This window comes from Tauraco erythrolophus, chromosome 25 (assembly GCF_009769465.1).
Source record: "Tauraco erythrolophus isolate bTauEry1 chromosome 25, bTauEry1.pri, whole genome shotgun sequence".
In the NCBI taxonomy this organism is placed as follows: domain Eukaryota; kingdom Metazoa; phylum Chordata; class Aves; order Musophagiformes; family Musophagidae; genus Tauraco; species Tauraco erythrolophus.
In genome coordinates this window covers 7,256,408-7,278,994 of record NC_141489.1, presented here as the reverse complement: position 1 = coordinate 7,278,994, position 22,587 = coordinate 7,256,408, and the positions used below count along the sequence as shown (strand labels likewise).

At 51.0% G+C, this 22,587-nt stretch overlaps 2 protein-coding genes and 1 pseudogene across 2 annotated transcripts in view; 2 read left to right on the top strand and 1 right to left on the bottom strand.

Moving 5' to 3' along the window:
* Positions 1-19,198, bottom strand: part of LOC147527043 (T cell receptor alpha chain MC.7.G5-like) — a 158,181-nt gene extending 138,983 nt beyond the window's left edge. Inside the window, exons 1-2 of the mRNA XM_086626593.1 lie at positions 19,147-19,198; positions 18,340-18,631 (exon numbers count right to left, since the gene is read on the bottom strand). Coding sequence (XP_086482719.1) covers positions 18,340-18,631; positions 19,147-19,198 — 344 coding nt within the window. The remainder of the gene's footprint in view (positions 1-18,339; positions 18,632-19,146) is intronic.
* Positions 8,534-11,830, top strand: LOC104369890 (olfactory receptor 6F1). The gene is made up of 2 exons (XM_009986415.2): positions 8,534-8,623; positions 10,886-11,830. The coding sequence occupies exons 1-2, from the start codon at positions 8,534-8,536 to the stop codon at positions 11,828-11,830; spliced, it is 1,035 nt and encodes a 344-aa protein (XP_009984717.2).
* Positions 19,199-21,424: 2,226 nt separating the features above from the next.
* On the top strand, positions 21,425-21,727 carry LOC147527042 (feather keratin Cos1-1/Cos1-3/Cos2-1 pseudogene; annotated as a pseudogene).
* Positions 21,728-22,587: the final 860 nt, after the last annotated feature.

Here is a 22,587-nt window from a genome sequence, read left to right as displayed (position 1 = left end):
GCTTCCACCCTCTGTAGGCTATCCTCTTCATTTTCAGTTGGTCCAGGAGCTCCTTGCTTATCCACGCGGGCTTCCTGGTCTTTTTGCCCGACTTGTTCTTCATCGGGATGCACCTCTGCTGAGCTTGGAGGAGGTGCTCCTTGAATGTGGACCAACTTTCCTAGGCCCCTCGTCCCTCCAGGGCCGCCTCCCATGGCACTTTGCCCATCAGGTCCTTGAAGAGACCGAAGTCCGCCTTCCTGAAGTCTAGGGCACAGAGCTTGCTGTATAGTTTCCTTGCTGCCCCATGGATCTTGAACTCCACCGTGTCGAGGTCACTGCAGCCAAGGCTATCCTTAAGTGTCACATCGCCCACCAGTCCCTCCCTGTTGGTGAGCACAAGGTCGAGCATGGCACCCCTCCTTGTCGGCTCCTCTATCACCTGCAGGAGGAAGTTGTCGTCCACGCATTCCAGGAACCTCCTGGACTGCCTGTGCCCTGCCGTATTGTCTCTCCAACAGATGTCAGGGTGGTTGAAGCCCCCCATGAGGACCAGGGCTTGTGACCGCGAGGCTGCTCCTATCTGGCTATAAAGCGCCTCATCTGCTCTGTCCTCCTGGCCAGGTGGCCTGTAACAGACCCCTACTGTAACATCGCCTATCCGTCCCCGTCCTCTAATCTTGACCCATAAGCTCTCTGTCAACTCCTCCTCCAACCCCAGGCGAAGCTCCACGCACTCCAGCCGGTTGCTGACGTAGAGAGCGACACATTTAAGCTGTGCAGCAGTTCACTTACTGTTTCCTCTTGAAAGAAACCTTGATAAAGCTCACCATCTCCACCATTTGGTTCTAGAGCCATATCACCCACGTGCAGGACCTTGCACTTGACCTTGTTGAACTTCATGAGGTTCTCACAGGCCCATCTCTCCAGCCTGTCAAGGTCCCTCTGGATGGCATCCCTTCCCTCCAGAGTGTCCACAACACCACACAACTTGGTGTCATCTGCAAACTTGCTGAGGGTGCACTCAATCCTACTGTCCATGTCTCCAACAAAGATGTTAAATAGCACTGGTCCCAGTACCAACCCCTGAGGAACACCACTCGTCATAGGCCTCCACATGGACATTGAACCGTTGACCACAACTCTTTGAGTGCGACCATCCAGCCAATTCCTTATCCACCGAGTGGTCCTTCCATCAAAACCATGTCGTTCCAGTTTAGAGACCAGGATGTTGTGCGGGACAGTATCAATGCTTTGGATAAGTCCAGGTAGACGATGTCAGTTGCTCTTCCCCTATCCATCAATGCTGCAGCCTCATCGTAGAAGGCCACCAAGTTAGTCAGACAGGATTTGCCCTTAGTGAAGCCATGTTGGCTGTCACAAATCACCTCCTTATTTTCTATGTGCCTTAGCATAGTCGCCAGGAGGATCTGCTCCATGATCTTGCCGGGCACAGAGGTGAGACTGACTGGCCTGTAGTTCCCTGGGTCTTCTTTTTTCCCCTTTTTAAAGGTGGGAGCTATGTTTCCCCTTTTCCAGACATTGGGAACTTCACCAGATTGCCACGACCTCTGAAATATGATGGATAGTGGCTTAGCAACTTCATCCGCCATTTCCCTCAGGACCCGCGGATGCACCTCATCCGGTCCCATGGACTTGTGCACCTTCAGGTTCTTTAGATGGTCTCGAACCTGGTCTTCTCCTACAGTGGGCGGTTCTTCATTCTCCCAGTCCCTGCCTTTGCCTTCCGTGACTTGGGCCATGCCGCTAGAGCTCTTGCCAGTGAAGACTGAGGCAAAGAAGTCGTTGAGAACCTCAGCCTTCTCCATATCCTGGGTGGCCAGGTCCCCCGTTTCCTTCCGGAGAGGGCCTACATTTTCCCTAGATCTCTTTTTATCACTGACATATCTATAGAAGCCTTTCTTGTTGCCCTTGATGTCCCTGGCCAGATTTAACTCTATCAGAGCTTTGGCTTTCCTAACCTGATCTCTGGTTACTCGGACAATCTCTCTGTATTCTTCCCAGACTACCTGTCCTTGCTTCCACCCCCTATAGGCTTTCTTTTTGTGCCCAAGTTGGTCCAGGAGCTCCTTATTCATCCATGCGGGCCTCCTGGTGTTCCTACCTGACTGTCTCTTTGTTGGGATGCACCGCTCCTGAGCTTGGAGGAGGTGATCCTTGAATATTAACCAGCTTTCTTGGGCTCCTCTTCCCTCCAGGGCCTCATCCCATTGTACTCTAGCGAGGAGATCCTTGAAGAGGCCAAAGTCTGCTTTCCTGAAATCCAGGGTAGTGAGCCTGCTATGCATCCTCCTTGCTTCTCTAAGTATCTTGAATTCTACCATTTCATGATCGCTGCAGCCAAGGCTGTCCTTGAGCATCACGTTCCCCACCAGCCCTTCACTGTTAGTGAGAACAAGGTCCAGCGTAGCACCTCTCTTCTTTGGTTCCTCTACCACTTGGAGAAGGAAGTTATCATCCATGCATTCCAGGAACCTCCTGGATTGCCTGTGCCTTGCTGTGTTGTCCTTCCAACAGATATCAGGGTGGTTGAAGTCCCCCATGAGGACCAGGGCTCGTGAACGTGAGGCAGCTCCTATCTGTCTGTAGAGGACCTCATCCCCCCAGTCTTCCTGGTCAGGTGGTCTGTAGCAGACCCCTACTACTACGTCCCCTGTCCCTGCTCTGCCTTTAATCCTAACCCATAAGCTCTCAGTTGGGACCTCCTTCACCCCCAGGTGTAGCTCCATGCACTCTAGCTGGTCCTTGACATAGAGGGCAACTCCTCCTCCTGTTCTTCCCTGCCTGTCCTTCTTAAAGAGCCTGTACCCTTCTATTCTGACACTCCAGTCATAGGAGTCATCCCACCACGTCTCCGTGATGCCAATAAGATCATATCCCAACAGGTGCGCACACATTTCTACCTCCTCTTGCTTATTCCCCATGCTGCGCGCATTGACATAAAGGCATTTAAGTTGGGCCTCAGATGAATCTGACTTCTTGGCTGGAGCGGCTGGAATTCCCTTCTTCTGTTCTTCAGGTACTTCCAGCATATCTTTATCATTCTTGATATTCCCCCCCTCCCCCTTCAAATCTAGTTTAAAGCCCTGTCAATGAGCCCTGCTAGCTTTTGAGCTAAGACCCTGGTTTCCCTCTGAGAAAGGCAAGTCCCATCCGGTGCATGGGACATGATACATGATAACACTAAGGATGATCTGCTCCATGAGTTTACCTGGCACTGAGGTCAGACTGGCAGGTCTGTAGTTCCCTGGGTCTTCCCTCTTACCTTTCTTGTAGATTGGCGTCACGTTTGCCAACCTTCAGTCAGCTGGTACCTCCCCTGGTAGCCAGGATAGTTGGTAAATAATGGAAAGTGGCTTGGTAAGCACTTCCATCAGCTCTCTCAGAACTCTTGGGTGGATCTCATCTGGCTCCATAGACTTCTGCACATTTAAGCTGTGCAGCAGTTCACTTACCGTTTCTTCTGGGAGGCTGTGTCGATCTGCTCGAGGGTAGGGAGGCCCTTCAGAGGGATTTGAACAGACTGGATCGTTGGGCTGAGGCCAGTGGCATGAGTTTTAATAAGGCCAAGTGCAGAGTCCTTCACTTGGGGTATAAAAACCCCAAGCATCGCTACAGGCTCGGGGAAGAGTGGCTGGAGAGCTGCCTGGTGGAGAAGGACCTGGGGGTGTTGGTTGACTACCGGCTTGATATGAGCCAGCAGTGTGCCCAGGTGGCCAAAAAGGCCAATGGGATACTGGCGTGTATCAAGAATAGTGTGACCAGCAGGAACAGGGAAGTGATCCTGCCCCTGTACTCGGCACTGGTGAGGCCACACCTGGAATATTGTGTCCAGTTTTGGGCCCCTCGCTTTAAGAGAGATATTGAGCTCCTGGAGCGGGTCCAGAGAAGGGCGACTAAACTGGTCAAGGGGCTGGAAAATAAAACTTATGGGGAGCGGCTGAGGGAGTTGGGGCTGTTTAGCCTGGAGAAGAGGAGGCTGAGGGGAGACCTGATTACAGCCTACAAATACTTGAGAAGGGATGGTGGGGAGGTGGGGGAAGGGCTCTTTACATTAGTGATGGGTGATAGAACAAGAGGAAATGGGTATAAGCTTAGTCAGGGGAGGTTCAGGTTGGATGTTAGGATGTATTTCTTCTCTGAAAGGGTTGTCAGCCACTGGAATAGGCTGCCCAGGGAGGTGGTTGAGTCCCCATCCCTGGATGTGTTTAAGAATAGGGTGGATGATCTACTTAGGGATATGGTTTACTGGGGGATTAGGGACGGTTGGACTGGATGATATCTAAGGTCTTTTCCAACCTAGAAATCTATGAATCTATGAATCTCTTGAAAGAAACCTTGATTAAGCTCTCCATCTCCATCGTTTGGTTCTAGAGTCATATCACCCAGTGAGTTAGTCTGAGCATTAAAGACTGAAGCAAAGAAGGCATTGAGTACCTCAGCCTTTCTTCATCCCCAGTCACTATGTCTCCCATTGCATTTAGCCAGGGGTGGAGATTCTCCCTAACCCTCCTTTTGCTGTTAAGGTATTTGTAGAAACCTTTCTTATTGTCACTTATGTTGGCTGCCAGATTAAGCTCCAGCTGGGCTTTTGCCTTTCTCATTTTCTCCCTGCATTGTCTCACAGAATCCTTGTAGTTTTCGTGAGTGACTAGCCCCTTCTTCCATAGGTCATAGTCTTTCTTTTTCTTCTTGAGCTCTAGCCAGAGCTCTCTGTTCAGCCAGGCTGGTCTTCTGCCCTTCCGGCTTGTCTTGCGGTTCACTGGGATAGCCTGCTCCTGGGCTCTGAATATTTCCCTCTTGAGAATTGTCCAGGCTTCCTGGACCCCTTTGCCTGTCAGGACCAAATCCCAAAGGATCCTTCCAACCAGTCTCCTAAGAAGGTTGAAGTCTGCCCTCCGGAAGTCCAAGGCAGCAGTTCTGTATTATTTCATGGTCACTATGTCCAAGACAGTCTCCAACCTTGACACTGTCAATGAGTCCTTCTCTGTTGCTAAACAGCAGGTCCAGCAGGGAGCCTTCCCTGGTTGGTTCCCTCACCAGCTGCGGAGAAGGGATTTGGAGAAGTACTGAGACGACTCAATATGAGTTAGCTGCAGGAAGTCTCGTTTATTGCGCAGTTCTTATTGCTTATATAGACAGTTTTTGCCAATAATCCTGAGACCACACCTTTTCTACACCATTATTGGATGATACATATGCTTGTCATATTTAACAGCTTATTTCAAACAGACACCCGCCTAGCGAAGCTCTGCTCTAAGCAAACACTACTCCCTTATCATACTGCATAGTTTTCTTATCCTTAACTTCAAGGGCATTCTGCCCTTGAGGCCTAACTTTAGAGCTCCAGTCTTTATTTACACAGGGTTTTCTTCGTGCAGTCTCTTCTGCACTCCAACAACCAGCTGTATTAGAAAGTTGTCTTCCAGACACTCTAGGAACCTCCTGGACTATTTCCTCACTGCTGTATTCAAATCTCAGCAAATATCTGGTAGATTGAAGTCATCCACAAGAACTAGTGGCTGTGATCGTGAGACTTCCCCTAATTGTTTGTAGAATATTTCACCTACATCTTCTTCCTGGGTGGGTGGTCTATAGCAGACTCCCACTGTGATGCCAGCCCTACTGGCCTTCCCCCTTATTTTGATCCACAAGCATTCTACCCTTTCATCACCATTGCTGATCTCCAGATATTCAAAACCCTCCTAACATACAGCGCCACTCCCCCTCCTCTCCTGCCTGGCCTATCTCTCTTGAAGAGCTTCAACAGGACAACACAAGAAAAATGAGAAGGGATAATAACTACCATAACGCTAGTACAAGAACAATACAAAACGAGTGCTACAACTGCTCACCACGCGGACCTTGGAACTTAGCCTGCAGTCAACCTGTGAAACGAATGCCCCTGACCTGGCTGGCTCCCCCAGTATATGCTCTGAGCATGACCTCACATGGTATCGAATAGACTCCTGGCCAGGCTGGGTCAGCTGCCTGTTCTGTGTCCCATCTCAGCTTCCCGCAAAACACTCTGTCCCAGCCAAACCCAGGACAAGTGTGCAAGTGCATGTAAGCACATGCGAACACCTACATGACGACAAGCCTGGGGAGTGAATGTGTGTGTGGGCACACGGGTTAGTGTGTGACTCGGTGCGCATACACTTGTTTTCTCATATTTGCTCAAATGGGACTAAATGTTTGTTTTTCTACAGGCACATGTGTGTGCTCTCACTTCTACATGTCTACAAACGTGCTTTTGTGTACGTGCATGCTTGTGACTGCACACACCCGCGTGCCCACAGGTGTGGACTTGTGCACGCACCCTTTGAGTGTGTGGATGTCAGCGTGTTTTCTCATGTGTGTCTGTGTGTATGTGGTTGTCCTTCCATTTGCTGGTGATGGTGATGGCAATGGGTGAGAACAAGAGTCCAACTGCAACCTGGAGTGAAATTTTGGTCTGATTCAGGCATCCCACAAGGGCAAGTTACAGTGAATTTCCAGATTTTCCCATGACTGCTGCACCATCCCTGCTGAAAGTTATCTGGGAAACAGCCCCTCTGCTTGCAGTCATGATGCTAGGAAGCAGGAGTGCTGACACTTGGGAAGATGACCCTCACATTCCTCCAGCCCAGGAGGCAGGAGCAAAAGGAGAGGGGGGAAAAGGCTAAAACCCCTCTGCCAGCAGAGGAGGAGAAAGTAAAAGCCTGCCTGGAGACTCCCTAGCAAGAGGAAGTCTGCACAGTTACATCCCTAGCCTGGGACAGCTGTGTGGCCATGTCATCTGGATACAGTAGGCATATGAGTCAGAAAACTTGGGGACTGGATGGATTATCCACTGTCTTCCCGGGGATGGGAAAGAACAGGATGAGAGCCTCCCTCCAGGTACTTCTTCACAGCCCAAAGCCAGTTCCCGTGACCTTTGTGGAGGTGAAGGGAGAGTGGGGAGAAATAAACTCATGAGTATGAAGGCACCAGGAAGAGAAGAGGTAAAACAGGAGGCTCAGGTCTAACCTGCAAACAGAGAAGGAAATTATCTCTACTGTAGTAGGTCCCATTTCCCACCAGGAGGCTCCAAATGTGATGACCATGGACATGGAAAGCCTGGCTGGAAAAGAAAGAAGATCATGGACAAGAAGAAGCTAGATGTCACCCAGCGGAGCAATTTCTCAGAGGAATATCTCCCAAGAAAGACAGTGACTCATAGAATCATAGAATGGTTAGGGTTGGAAGGGACCTCAAAGATCATCTAGTTCCGACCCCCTTGCCACAGGTGGGGACAACTTCCACTACACCAGGTTGCTCAAAGCCACATCCAACCTGGCCTTGAATACTTCCAGGGATGAAGCATCCACAACTCCTGTGGGCAACCTCTTCCAGTATTTCACTACCCTCAGTGTAAAAATTTCTTCCTTATATCTAATCTAAATCTCTCCTCTTTCAGTTTAAAGCCATTACCCCTTGTCCTATCACTATGTGGTCTTGTGAAAAGTCCCTCTCCAGCTTTCTTGTAGCCCCTTTTGGTACTGGAAGACTGCTAGATGATCTCCCTGGAGCCTTCTCTTCTCCAGGCTGAACAACCCCAACTCTCTCAGTCTGTCTTCACAGAAGAGGTTCTCCAGCACTCGGATCTTCATGGTCTCCTCTGCACTCCCTCCAGCAGCTCTCTCTTTGGGATTGAGTCTTCTCAACTAATTCTAGATGCCTAGAGGTCTAGACTTGTGTGTGTGTATGTGTGCGTGCGCGTGCGTGCGTGCGTGTTGTTTAAGCCAGCTGTCTAGTTTATCTTGAGCAGCAATTGAATTAAAACAGGTGCTTGTGAGTCGTGGTTTGCCTGATCTGTGTGAGACAACATCTCCCTCCCACCCTGGAGGCTGCAAGACCATGTTAATATCCAGCACCAAATACTTGACACTTCCCGTCTCTTGGGACAGGGCTATTCCAGATGTCTCCTGCGTGTCAGCAACTGGCTACACAAACCAGCACTGAGTTCCTGACAACGTTCACGTGTCACAGCTGCAGGCAGGAGGCAAACACGCCGTGCGACAGCTGCTTTAGAGAATTGCGCTGCTGTTCTTTAATTGGCCTGGCTGAAGAGAGAGCATTATCCGTCTGCAACAATTCCATGAAATCCCTCAGAGATCAAACTCCCTGTGACACACAGAGGGAAAACAGAAAATTGTCTCCTTGGTGCGGCCAGTTGGAGCTTCAGTGTGTTGATGAGGTGGGTGAGGGATGTCTTTGTGCTAACGATGCTGGGGACTCTCTGATGCATGCTCTCGCTATATGGAGCTGACCTGCAGAGACTTTGCACTGTGTGTGAGCACACAAACCCCCTTTCTGCAACTGCAGTGGTGACTGTGAGGGGGAAAGCAAATCGGGAGCACAAGCTGTCAATACCTACTAGGTGGATGGAGAAGAAACAACGTCAGGCAGTTGTGAACAGCTCCAAGTGAGTCGGCAAGGTGAGAGCTGTTCATCCTCACTTCTCCTGACATCATTGCCTCCACAGCTCCCCCAACAAATCGACCTCTTTCCAATGTTCTCCCTCAGCCAAGAGGACTATGGCTTCGTCTGGAGGATGGTGCATGAAGAGATGTCATTTGGATCATTTCTGCTGGCTGAGCTGGTGAGTGAAGCCTGCCCAGGACATAGAGCCTTGCATGTTTAAGGAGAGCCACGATAAGGTGCATTTCTCTGCTTTTTAGCCACAGGAGATTTCCGGCATGTAAATTCCTAAGGAGGAAAAAAGGAGGGAAAGGGATCTTTCAGATGATGGTCCAGCTCTGTCTGTCTTAGACTCCCACCTGAGCATGAGATCAGTTCAGAAATGAGATGAGATTCAGGAATCCTCCCCTGTCTGCAGGGAGAACATGGATTAGACCCTGTGTTTCATCTGGCTTCTCAGAGGAGCTGCCTTGAGGGGATTCAACTCAGAGGATTTTCCCTTTGATTCATGAGGCAGGGATACCTCTGCCCAAGTTGAGATGTGCGACTTCTCCATCTGAGCGTCTCACTACACTCCTGCCTTAGTCCTCAGAGACAACCTGGCAATTCTAGAGGGCTTTTAGCCATGTCTATAAGGTGAGATGATTCATGTCTCACTAGTGTCTTTTCTCTGTCTACTGAGAAAGAAGGAAGGTGAGCTGAGGAGCTGAGATAGGAGTATTTGATTGTAGGTCTTTCCACTTGGTCAGCAGAAATCCTTCCCCTGGCTCTGATATGGCAAAATTACATCCCCTGTTGCGGATGGACTGTTTAAACACAGTTATCATTTAGCAGCAATTTAAGATTTATTAATGGGATGAGGTAAATCAAAGGTTGAAGTTTAGCAACACTTAATGAATAACATGAAAAACCAATTTAAAGATTAACAGCATGATTCAATAGGATATGTTATAATTAAAACAGTGACTTAATTACAGATTTGAAAAACTCAAGATTCACAATATCTTACTACAAGGTATTCCAAATCAAAATATATATGGGGATATACCTAAAAAACATAAAGCGTGCAGATAGATTGAAATATTTGGATGTGGTGAAGCAGACACCTACGCTTGTGAAGGTAAATGTGTATATTCAAACACATAGACAAGTAGTGAGGTGGATGGAAGAGGCTGGCCTACAGGTAAAATTTCCATCTTGAGTATAGAGTAAATACTCACCACGCGCATCGGCATTCCTCAACAGGTGATAATTGAGACTCAGTGTACTTCACCTCTGCCTTCTGTCAGCTTTGTCAGCAGACAGTCGGCAGAGCTGGTACCTGAGAGGCAACCCAGCCCATGGGAGATGGTCACAGCCCGCTGCGATCCAGGAGAGCTCAAAGAGTCTCGCTTGGAATGGCTGTTTATAGGGTCCAAGATAATTAACTTTCGTCAGGTACATTTCCATTTTGGCCCAACTTGGATGGTGAAATATTCTGGTATTTTCCACCAGTTGCGCAGGCCCCGAACTTGCTGATTCTGGGCTTTCTGGCATCACCCTTTCTGGGCTGCAATGCGGTACAGACGTACCATGTCAAGTGACAGGGCAAGCAGGGGCCTGGTATGTTAAGGGGGTGCCTTCGCTTTCTGGTCCACTGCCTTTCGCAACCCACACCCAACTCATCCTAGGTTGGTGTGTGGTCCAGAAAAAGCGAGGGGAATTGAACCGAGCACTGAACATCCCAGGGGACGGGAGAGGTTTACACCACCACATGTCCCTAGTAGTTATGCTGAGAAGCAGAAATTAGTTGAAGAAATGGAGGTATTTGCAAAAACTCTCTGTGTTGAGACTTGGAAGAAAGCAAATAGACCAGACCAGGAGTCTTTCAGTAATGACTGCCACACTAGCCTGCTGCCCTGTGCCGCTGCCATCTCAGTCAGAAGCCATTGTGATAAACTGACCTAGAGGAGGTGAGAAAATCTCTTCCAGTGCCACGTTATCATGACAGTTTTCCAATCCCTCAGTCTCATTTGCTGAAATCACAACTCAGCCTTTCCTGCCCTGCAGAGTGCAGGTATGTTATTCCCTTCCTCACTGTAACAGCCTTTCAGATACCTGGGGGCCCTCAACCTGCTCTCCATAGTTTCCTAAATGGGGTTTTCATCTCATGGAAGCAATTGCACTCACAATTTTTAAAGGAGATGCCTGAGCTTGATCCAATAAAGAATTCTCCATGTTCATTTGATGGTGTAGGCCTGACCTTCAGGCTCAGATCCACTTGATCAAATGTGTTTCTGCAGCAAAGGATTTCCTTGACAGTTTCAACTAAGGGAAGATGCCGTTTTCCCATGCTCTGCACCAACTACTTTTTCAGGAATGATGGCTTTGTTTCACGACTAGTAGCATCTGAAGGACCAGCGCAGACATACAAACTATTACAGAAACATTCCTGTCTTTGCAGATGGACCTCAGCACTTGGAAGGACATGGCAAATGAGACGAGTGTGGAAGAATTCATCCTTCTTGGCTTCCCAGGCACGTGGCATTTCCAGATCTGCCTTGCGGTGGTCTTTGCACTGACATACTCCCTGACAGTAACAGGCAATGCATCCATCATCGCCCTCGTGTGGATGAACAGCAACCTCCATACCCCAATGTACTTCTTCCTGTGTAATCTCTCCTTTCTGGAGATCTGGTACACTACCGGCGTTGCTCCCAAAGCCATAGGAGTCATGCTGGGGACTAGCCAGACCATCTCCTTCAGTGTCTGCATCCTCCAGTTGTTCTTCCTTCTCTCCCTAGGCTCCACAGAGTGTTTTCTCCTGTCTGTAATGGCCTATGACCGCTACTTAGCCATATGCTATCCCCTGAGATACAACTCCCTCATGAACAATGTCCTCTCTGCTCGGCTGGCACTTGGCTGCTGGCTGGGAGGCTTTTTGGCCATCTCACTGCTGGCCTTTCTGACATCCAGGCTGACGTTCTGTGGGTCACATGTCATCAATCATTTCCTCTGTGATATAGATGCCTGCCTTGCCCTCTCCTGCAGTGACACGTGGCACGTGGAGTTGGCAACCTTCCTAGTCTCCATAATTGTTGTGATGGCCTCCTGTGTGGTCACTCTCATCTCCTACGTATACATCATCTCTTCCATCCTGAGAATCCAGTCAGCCCATGGACGCAAAAAGGCCTTTTCCACTTGCTCTGCCCATCTCAGTGTTGTCACAATCTGGTACGGCTCCACCATGTTCCTGTATGTCAAGCTATCGGCCCAGAACTCCCTGCATCTGAACAAACTCGTGAATACCTTTAACACATTTGTAACTCCTTTGTTGAACCCCTTCATTTACACACTCAGGAACAAAGAAGTGAAGCAAGCTCTGGGGCAGGTTTTGCAGAAAAAGTGAAGTGGCCTTTCATAGGGCCTCAGTGGGAGCAAAGAGATTCATTCCCTCCCTCCCACAACTTCTGACCTACAGACATGGCTCATCAAAGTGTAAGTGCACCTGGTCATCACAGATAGTGAGAAGGTACCAGTTCCCCAGTGAGCTCATCTCACTCATCTTACAGCCACCTTAGAGATCCCACCTCCCTCTCTTCGCTCCTGGGTTGACTCAGAATGTCTCATAGTGCTCAAAAGACCAGAGCTTGGAAAGGGTCACAAACCACATCCAGAAACAGTTCCCTGACAGAACACTAGAGGAGTGGTCCCCGCACAGGATTGTATTCCACTTTGCTAAGTGCTCCATTTTGTCACGAATTTGTTTGAATCCCCTAAAGAGTTCCCAGCAGCTGGCTCATTGCTGGAAATAGGCATGTCTTTCTCTGTTCAGTCTGACATTTTCTGAATGCATCTATGCCCCATTCCTGGGGCTGTTTCATTGAATCATGCTATGTATGTTCCAAAATAAATTTTGGCAATGTCTGGTATCTCTACCTAGAGCCATTATTCCTAGCATAAGACAGACAACAAAATTTACATTCCTCTTGCTTCCCTCTCTTGAGTATCTGAATGTATTTTTTAATATTTAATTAAAAATATGCAAATTGCTATGCTTCAGTCTAGCTGTGCCAGGGCATTTCCACATCTAAAACCCCAAATCAGTCTTTAACACACCCGAGGACCCGGGCAACTACAGACCGGTCAGCCTCACCTCTGTGCCTGGCAAGGTCATGGAGCAGATTCTCCTGGGAACCATGCTAAGGCACATGGAGAGCAAGGAGGTGGTGGGTGACAGCCAACATGGCTTCACCAAAGGCAGATCGTGCCTGACCAACTTGGTGGCCTTTTACGATGGGGTGACAGCATCGGTGGACAAGGGTCGACCAATGGATGTCATCGACCTGGACTTGTGCAAAGCTTTTGACACTGTCCCGCACGACATTCTTCTCTCTAAATTAGAGAGGCATGGGTTTGATGGATGGACCACTCGGTGGATAAGGAATTGGCTCAATGGCCGCACTCAGAGAGTAGTGGTCAACGGCTCGATGTCCAAGTGGAGACCGGTCACAAGTGGCGTCCCTCAGGGGTCCGTGTTGGGCCCGGCCCTCTTCAACATCTTTGTCGGTGACGTGGACAGTGGCATGGAGTGCACCCTCAGCAAGTTCGCCGATGACACCAAGCTGTGTGGTGCGTCGACACGCTGGAAGGGAGGGATGCCATCCAGAGAGACCTTGACAGGCTGGAGAGGTGGGCCCGTACCAACCTCATGAAGTTTAACCAGGCCAAATGCAAGGTCCTACATCTGGGTCGTGGCAATCCCAGGCATAAATACAGACTGGGTGGTGATTGGATCGAGAGCAGCCCTGAGGAGAAGGACTTGGGAGTACTGGTGGACGAGAAGCTCGATATGAGCCGGCAATGTGCTCTTGCGGCCCAGGCGGCCAACCGCGTCCTGGGCTGCATCAAGAGGAGCGTGGCCAGCAGGTCGAGGGAGGTGATTCTCCCCCTCTACTCTGCCCTCGTGAGACCTCACTTGGAGTACTGCGTCCAGTTCTGGAGTCCCCAACATAAGAAGGACATGGACCAGTTGGAGAGGGTCCAGAGGAGGGCCACGAAGATGATAAGAGGGCTGGAGCACCTTTCCTATGAGGACAGGCTGAAAGAGTTGGGGCTGTTCAGCCTGGAGAAGAGGAGGCTCCGGGGTGACCTTATAGCTGTCTTCCAGTACCTCAAGGGGGCCTACAGGAAAGATGGGGAGAGGCTGTTCAGGAGGGCCAGTTGTGATAGGACAAGGGGTAATGGTTTTAAAATAGAGGGAGGTAGGTTCAGGTTGGATATTAGGAAAAAATTTTTTACTATGAGAGTGGTAGAACACTGGAACAGGTTGCCCAGAGAGGTGGTGGATGCTCCATCCCTGGAGACGTTCAAGGCCAGGTTGGACAAGGCCCTGAGCAACCTGATCTAGTTGGAGATATCCCTGTTCCTTGCAGGGGGGTTGGACTAGATGACCTTTGAAGGTCCCTTCCAGCCCTAACCATTCTATGATTCTATGATTCTATGATTATTCCACCCATTTGGGCGTTGTTGTGGAAACACTTTAATGTGATTGGCAAACTCCCCAAACTGCAGAGCTGTGAAATGCTGGCTGGGTAGCAAGTCTGTCTTTCCATGTCTTGGAAGAACATTAGCACTTCCAAAGGGCATTTGCTTTTCCCCTTCTGATTTTCATTCCAAAACAGATGAATCATGTTCTCAAAGCTCTTCTTTCTGCACACTGACAGTGAAGGGAGTCCATGTGACCACTTCCTAAGGAGGAGGTATCAACAGGGCAGATGCACTTTTGTGAACATTGTTGGATTGATTCACCAGAGTATAGGGCTCTCCAGGTGAGATGATTGAGTCCAGAATGAAGGTCTGCTCCTCCCCTCTGGAAGCAGTGGTGCTTCTGGAGGCAATTGATCAACCTCTCGTGTCCACCTGTCTTGGGCATTTGGCACTGGTGCAGTCAGGCCCAGGCACCAGTGCCCAAGGACAGGCTGATGCCCATCCTTGTCAGTTGTGCTCTCTTTCTCAGTGATGTTTGTGAAAATCCCTGGGACAGCCCACTGAGGCTGCAGAAAGAGCCTGAGCCTGGATCTGTCTTCAGGCAGCCATCACTGCTTTTCAGTTCTGCTTAGGAATGATGTTAGTTTTGGGGGATAACTGTCTGTGGCATGTTGAAGCCCTCTGCAGCCCTGAAGGGCAACCAAAAGCAGGACCTGAAATGTCCAAGGGACTCTAGACACAGCAGAGTGCAGAATATTGAGGGTTAGGGTTTTCAATCAACGCTGCCTAGAGCCCTCTGAGATAAACAGGGGCATGCAAAGCCTCTCTTACACAACAATAAAGGGGTTAAAGATTTTGTGTAAGAGTTTCATGAAAGGTTTAGTTGTCAGTAGGTGATTTACACATAACTAAAGAAACTAACATGATGACCATCCTTGAAGCTGTGAGGAGTGATTAAAACAGAAACTCTTTATCAAGAACTGCCTGCCCTTGGAGGGAACACCCCAGAAACTGCATAAACTTTGTTATCATGTTTTTCTGAACTGTGACTTGGGGGAAAAGGTAAGTCCAGCACAGGGAGATGGCGACCACCGACTCACGGACCACCTACCCTGAATACACCCCAGACCCAAAAGAAAGGGGTGGAGGAAGAGAACTGAGTGTGCAAAGTAATTTACGTGTAAAGCGAGAGAAAATTAACCAATTGTTTAAGAATATGTAAATATGTTCTGAATTATGCATGACAAGAGTGTGTAACTAATTTTTTGTCCAGAAGTTGGGTGTGCATGCTAGGTGGAGAAATCCTCCATGCACTCAGCACTGCAATAAAGAATACCTGCTTTCTAAAACTCCAAAATGAGTCTTGGAAAGTTCAATTTCCTTTTCAGGTATCACCTCCAGCAGGGATGGCAGAGCAGACTCACATCACTAGGTAGAGGCATGCCCATACTGGAACAGCAGTAGGAAAACAACCAAGTACCCTGGGCTTTCTCAGGTGAAATGGATGATGCTTCATGAGCAGCAGATTCCACTTCATAGGGTGGGATCCAGCTGGAAGGTCAGCACCCTCCAGCTGAGCTTCCACATGCAGTGCTGGGGTGGGATTGCCTGAGAACAGGTCCCCAGAAACATTCCTGTTGCCCATGGCAGAAAACAAGACCACTGAGATGTGATGACCAGCTGTTAGAGAAACCATCACGGACTCAGGGACACAGGGGTACCTCCTAGCTGAACACTGGTGATTTCCCTGAGAAGAAGAAGAGATACAAAAGACCAGGACCAGTCTCCGGCAGTGGAGAAGCGCAGAAAGGGTTTGAACAGAGAATATTGTTGAGTTTCTAGCTGGTGAGACTTTTTCACTTGCTGACGCGCAGATGCAGGGCAAAGAAGGGCTCTTCCCTCCTTGGGCTACTATGGCCGCATAGCAAAACCATAAGAACAGTTGTGCCTCCTACCAGAAACCTTGTTCTGCAGCTGTGGCCATCACTGGAGGCACAGGGAAAGGGACCAAGAAGACAAGCTGACAGGTTACTTGCCCTGAGCACTTACTCCAGTGTACCAGCTATTTTAAGCAGAGGGCATTTACAAGCCTGGTTTGGCTTATTGATGGTGTAGCCTCCAGTGGGTCTGCCCACTGATCTCTCCTTCAGCAGCAGAAGACATGAGCTGTTCCTCTTCCATCTCTGACCCACCTCTGATATCTTCTTGCTGTAAAAATTCCTCCATATGACACATCACATCTTCTGCTCTTACCCTCTCCTTGTATGGCATTTTAGGTTTTCTTGCACCGAGTTAGCCGTCTATGTTTGTCCTACAAGATTTATGACCATCCCTACAGCGACTGGCAGCATTGTATCCAATGCATCTAGGAGAGAAGCTCTTACCTGCCTCATCGCTCCATTTCCTAACATCTTTCCCTCTTTAGGCTTCATCTCTATTAGCAGCACACTCAGGAACGCTCAGAACCTGCATATTTAAGGTGAGGTTTTGTTCCTCCTTTGATGCCCATTACTCCCGACATCTCCCAGATTATTTGACATACCCATCTGCAGCCCCTGCTCTCCCAGGTCCCCCAGGGAGTCAGGACTCACAGCTCCTCCCTTCCACCAGCAGCTGCACAAACCCTTGCTTCATTCTCCCCAGCCTGAAAGTCATGTCTCACCAAAGTCTGCCAGTACCACCAGGGCTGCCAGCAAAATCAGGACCCTGTCACACTCTCTGTTCACAGGGTGCCCAGGGACCTGCCAGCATGAAGGATCTGATGATTGCAACTTCACCTCTTCTGCCTCTGTCAGATCAGAGAGGCCCAGAGGGTGGAGCCAATCTCTCTCCCTGCTGCTCCACACAGGCCTCTTTGGGTCTTTCCCCCAACCTCTACCACAAGGCTCTCTAGAGAGATACTGAACTCACGCTTTAAGTACTGTCCATCAGAGGGACAGTACTTTGCCCTTGCAAACTTCTCCTGACATCAACCACCTAGCCAGCTGCACAGGCCTGCACCCAGCTCTGCAGGAGATGGAGAAGGCAGCCCTGCACCCACCCATGTCCACCCTGGCTCTGTCTAGATGGAGATAGGACCAGGAACACACTGAAGTGCCTGGACCCAGGTGTTGCACACTCTCTCCCTTTGCCTCCAGCCATAGAGGAGGCACCTGAAGAGAAGCATCTCTGTAAAGAGCATCTGCTGCAGAAAGCAGACGAACAGGGACAGGCACACTCCCTCCTTCTGGCAGAGGGAAGACATGGCAACACATCTCTCCGTTGTGCAGGCAGTCCCTCTGTGTCCCTTCACCTGCTCACATTACCCACAATCTCCAGCTGCTTGTCCCACCCTGGGCCCCAGAACCCCCATGTCCAGGCAAGCAAAAGGGCTACTTGCTTTGAATGTCTTCTGCTGTCTGCTGCCTGGAGCAGGGCTCCTCACACACTTGGCAGGGACTGCAGGAAGGAGGTTATTAGCATAGCAGCTCCCATGAACAACCCGGCTCCCAGCGGGCCTTCTGTGTCCTGTTGTTCAGTCAAGGCCATGACAGCAGGACAATGGGCTGCCTTCTGCTCTCCAATGACCGAAAACCTTCCAGGAGTTCCCTTGTAATACAACTGGAGCTGCCACAACAGTCCCCAGCTGAGGCAGGGAAGGTGGCTGAGCCTTTCCTCTGTGCCTCACAACCCTGTGAACATGGACTGTCACAGCTGTGTCAGCTCCTACAGCCACCCAGGCCTCCCTGGGCACTGGGCTTTGCTCAACGTTCCATGCCAATAGGTCTCCTTCCACTTCTCAGCACCTAAGACCTTCAGCCCCGGAGGGAAACTCGGCAGATCTCTTTGTGGCTCACCTTGAGCTCTGAACTTGAGGCTCAAATGAGTCTTTCAGCAAGTGCCCAGCGAAAGTGTCTCTCCAATAGTCCCTTCAACACCAGTGTCTCTCAATCTGAAGTTAAGGGGAGTCCTGTGCAACAAGCTCTATGTCCCGAACACCAGCCACTGTGTGTCTGTGACAGGTGTCTGTGACCATCAGTGTCTCCTTCTCCTGGTGGTGCCAAGGTAGAACTGCTGGCTCTACAGGATGTCTTTCCAAGGGCACCAGAAACATCTTGGAATTGGACTGGAGAGCTGGAGAATTCAGTTTGCAATAGTGTTTCTGAGCCTATTTACAAAGTTACCAGCACGAAAAAACTTCTGGTTGTGGTTTCCGGAGCCGCCGAGGGGGGAACTCCCGGGGCTGCGGGGCCCCGTCGGTGCCGGTGCCGACGGCAGAAGCGGGGCCGGGGCCGGCCGGGGCCGGGCGGGGCGAGGCGGCCCCGGCGGGCGGAGCGGCAGCGCCCCCTGGCGGGCCCGGCCGGGGCTGCCCCCCCGCCCCCGACACAGCCGCCCGGCCCCGCCCGCCGCGGTTCGTGCCCGGCCGCAGCCCCGGCTCCTCTCCCCGTGTCTCCCAGCGCGCAGTAATACACCGCCGCGTCCCCGCGCCGGGGCCGGGCGAGCCACAGGGCGCTGGACCGGCGGTCTGGCAACACCGACAGCCGCCCCGGCGGCTCCGGCACCTCCTTGGACCCTTTGTGACCGAGCGCGAGGAATGCGGGGCCTCGGCCCGGGAGCTGCCGGTACCAGTGGATGAAGTCGGTTGACTGTATGTTGGGGTGTGAGCAGTTGATGCTGATGCCGGTGCCCTCGGTGGTCTCTGCCGACGGCTCCTGCTGCACCTGGGCTCTGACCACCGCCACTGCAGGGAACAAAAACAAGAAAAAATAATCTCAAAACCTTCTTTCTGCCCAGCCCTGCCTGCTCTTTCCCCAACAAATGCCGCAAAAGCAGTAAGGAACAAGTAGAGATGATGAGGAGAAGAGTTTCCAGAGGATCGCAACATATGAGGTGCTCGTTACAAGTTGGTGGAGAGATGAATTAATGAATGATAGGTGGAAAGGTGGAGTCATGGAAGAAAAAAATAGACAAAGAAAAGAATGTGAGTAGTAAGGGTGAAGGAATGAATGTACGAGTTATACGGAAAGACACAGAGGGAAGGAAACAACCAAGGAGGATTGGACAGAGACTAGAGCGAGGAGCTTGAAGATGCAATGTGGGATGGTAGCAGAGGGACGGATAGAGGGCATGATGGTTGGAGGCAAAGATCTGTGAAGAAGCCACAGGGGACGGCAGCCTCGAGGGGTCTGCGGGCGCCGTCCCATGGCCCAGCCCCGGCCCCACGCAGCCCCCGGCCCCCCCGCCAGCCCCGCGCACCCAGCAGCACCGCGGCCAGCCCCGCCAGCCCCGCGCCCCGGCACCGCCGCATCCCGCCGCTCCGCCGCCCGCGCCTCGCTGCCCCCCGCCAGCCCCGGCTCTCTGCTCCGGCACCGCCGCCTCCTCTCCGCCGCCTCCTCTCCTCTCCGCCGCCGCCAGCTCCGCCCCGGGGCTGAGCCCTGCGCCGGCGCCGCTCGGGGCTCGCCCGGGCTCCCGCTGCTCAGCGGCTCTGCACGGGCACCACTTGCTCGCCCGGCAAATGCCCTCGGCCCGGCCCGCAGCAAGAAGCAGCCTGCACAGCGCCAGCTGCACACGGGACAGCTGCAGGGCCTTGGCCCAGGACATGGAGCCGCTTCCCAGAGCCGGCTCCGAGCTCGGGGGCTGCCAACAGCAGCCGCTCCTTTCCTGCCCACGGGAGGGAGGAGGCTGAGAGCCGCCCTTCAGCTGCCCCTCTGCGCTCCCAGCACCGGGCCGGGAAGTTGGCTTGAGGCCAAGGCAGCGGGAGGACACGTGTCCGTGGGCGAGCAGGGCTCAGGGAGGGCAGGGCAAGGTGGCAGTTACACAGTCAGAATGGAGGTGAGAAGGGACCTCTAGAGGACATTTAGGTTGATCCACCACACTGATCCTGCAATTGACCAGTCATGGCCTGTCAACTCCCCAGCAAGCACAAGCTCACAGCAGGGCCTGCATACCTGGTGGGAGTTACACAGTCAGAATGGAGGTGAGAAGGGACCTCCAGAGGTCATCTAGATCCATCCACCACTCAGAACAGATGTCGCCATTGCACCAGACTTGTCAAGACCACTCTCAGTCCAGCCTTGAACACCTCCAAGCATGGAGATTGCACAACATCCCTGGGAAACCTGTTCCAGTTCTTATTTCTTTTAGCCTATTGCTTAGTCAGATTTCTACATGTCCCAGTTCCTTGTCCATTTTGTTTACTTCTATTGCTGAGAAATTACAGTGTCTTAATATAAAGTGCTCCATCTTCTCTGCCACTTCTGATTAGGTAATTGCGGAAAGCAGGAAGTGGCATTGGAGTTCCTTCTGTATGTCAATATCCATCTTCAACTGGTAGCCCAAACTGGATGCAGTGGTCCAGATGTAGTCTTCAATGCGACAGAGAGTCAGGGACACATTCCTGCTGCTGCTGGCAACACTTTGGCTCTCATAGCTCAGGATGTTCTTGGCCTTCCATGCTGCAAGGACACACTGCTCTCTCTTACGTTCAGCTAATTGTTTCTTAAAAAACCCACATCCTTTTCTGTGAATCTGCTTCAAAGACAGCAATTCCCCAACATTTCTGACTGCATAGTCTGGTTTCCACACCAGATGCAAAAACTTGCTCTTTTTGACCTTCATGAGGTTCCAGTTTGATCATTTCTTCATGATCACAATTCTTTGTGCCTGAAAGTCCAGTCAATTTTCCCCCACACCTTATCAGCCTCTTAATGAACCCATTCATCATCAGGAACTAAAGGAGAGGGTGTCAAAGGTCCTTTTAAACTCCAAGTACACACAACCCCTGCCCTTTCCCTCTCCACAGTGCCCGTTACCTCATGAGAAAGCAATGAGGTTGGCCATCAACTACACTAGAGCCTCAGCTCAGAAGCAGCTCCATAGAGACAGGAATCAGTTCCACCTGAACTCTTCCAAAAGATCTCCCTGGCACTGATCTCACCAAGGTCCCTAAAGGGAATAAGGGAAGTCCTCAACTGCACTGTGTCCAAGTTGGACCTTAGCTCAGGTAGACAAATATTCAGGAGGGCAGATGGGCTCAGGAACTTTACACACTGTGCACAGTCCTTGTTGTCCTTCCCAGGAGCAGTCACTGGGCACTCAGACTGAGATTGCAGTGCAGGACATGAAGGTCCTGAGGGCTGAAGACCAAAGCTGTCATCAGTTCTTTGGCTTTCCCAGTGCAAGACACAGGGTGTGTCCTTCCGCTCACAGCACAGCGATCTCAGGCTCCACGTTCCTTTCATTCAGTACCTGTTTTCTCATGGCAGAGAGAAACGCTGAGAAGGTCTTCTCAGAGAGAGTCTGGGATGTGGCTGGGGGGATTTTGGTTTGTGCACTATGAGAGACCTTCCCTGCTCTTTTTAGAGACCCGGCAGGCTGAGACAATGAAGACTGTCTCTCTTGGCACTGCCTCCATCTCCCCATTCAGTGGTGTCCTTGATTCCTTTGTGACAGGGAAATCAGGCTGGTCCTCATGAAACCCTTGTGCTCTGCTTCCTCCCTGCTTCTCTCCCAGGTGCACTTGCAGCCCAGGGACATGTCCTGCTACAACCAGTGCCTGCCATGCCAGCCCTGCGGCCCAACCCCACTGGCCAATAGCTGCAATGAGCCCTGTGTCAGGCAGTGCCAGAACTCCACCGCTGTCATGGAGCCGTCTCCTGTAGTGGTGACCCTGCCCGGCCCCATCCTCAGCTCCTTCCCACAGAACACTGTTGTGGGCTCCTCCACCTCTGCTGCTGTTGGCAGCATCCTCAGCTGTGATGGAGTGCCCATCCCCTCTGGCTGCTGTGACCTCTCTGGCATTTCCAGACGCTACAGTGGCAGAAGGTATCTCCTCTGATGAAGAGGCTCCAAAAGACCCAAGGAGACATCTTGAGGAACTCAGAAGATGGTGCTTGGCAGAGGATGAATTTTGTGGTGTTTATTTTCAGCATAGCTGTCTAACATTGCCTTTCTTTTGCATTTCCTTGTTTGATTCACTTCCCCTTTGTAACAAGGTCACACCAAGGCCATCCTGGTGGGGATCATCTGTCTCCTCTCCCTCTATGGGACAGCCAGATGGACATCATGCAGGAACTTCTCCATGGCCAAGGACCGCAGACTCTTTCCTGCTCCCAAGGATCCATGTGCTGCTGTCCTCCACTTGGAGTTACTTTTGTTTCCCTCTTTTGACTCATTAAAGTTGTGCTGCATTCAAACCTGGCCTCCATGTTGTCTTTCTCCCTATTGACACTCCTCAGCTCTCAAAACAGAAGCGTGTTTGTCTGGGCTGGAAAGGGCTGAGGGTAGAAGAAGAACTTTCTCCATTCACAGAAGAATGAGAGGTTGGGACACCCTACAGTGGTTCCTTTTTTGGGCAAGATCTCTGGAGCTGAGGAAGACATCCCTGTTTTCTCTGCTGCAAGTTATTGTCAGGGTCTGCCTTGTTGTGTCTCCAGAAATGTCGAGAAAGGCAGGAGGGCCTGAGGGGTCAGCAGCTCCCGAGGAAGCGTATGGTCAGAGCTTTGCTGGGATGGTGAGTGTTAGGTGTGGGGATTCAGAAGCTGATTTGCTTTGCAGAATGGCAGGAGTGGTCGTGCAGAGAACAGCCTTTGGAATGGCCCACAGTTGTTACTCCACCTTCTTCTTCCCTCCAACAACCAGTCTAGGGCCATGGCCAGCAGGCATCAGCAGCAAAAAGTCACCCGTGCTGCTCAGTGT

Bases quoted from the DNA above. Each gene is read 5' to 3' on its own strand.
- LOC104369890 (XM_009986415.2), top strand. From the start codon at position 8,534: ATGTTCTCCCTCAGCCAAGAGGACTATGGCTTCGTCTGGAGGATGGTG. The intron at 8,624-10,885 runs GTGAGTGAAGCC...CTGTCTTTGCAG, and splicing joins CATTTCTGCTGGCTGAGCTG to ATGGACCTCAGCACTTGGAA.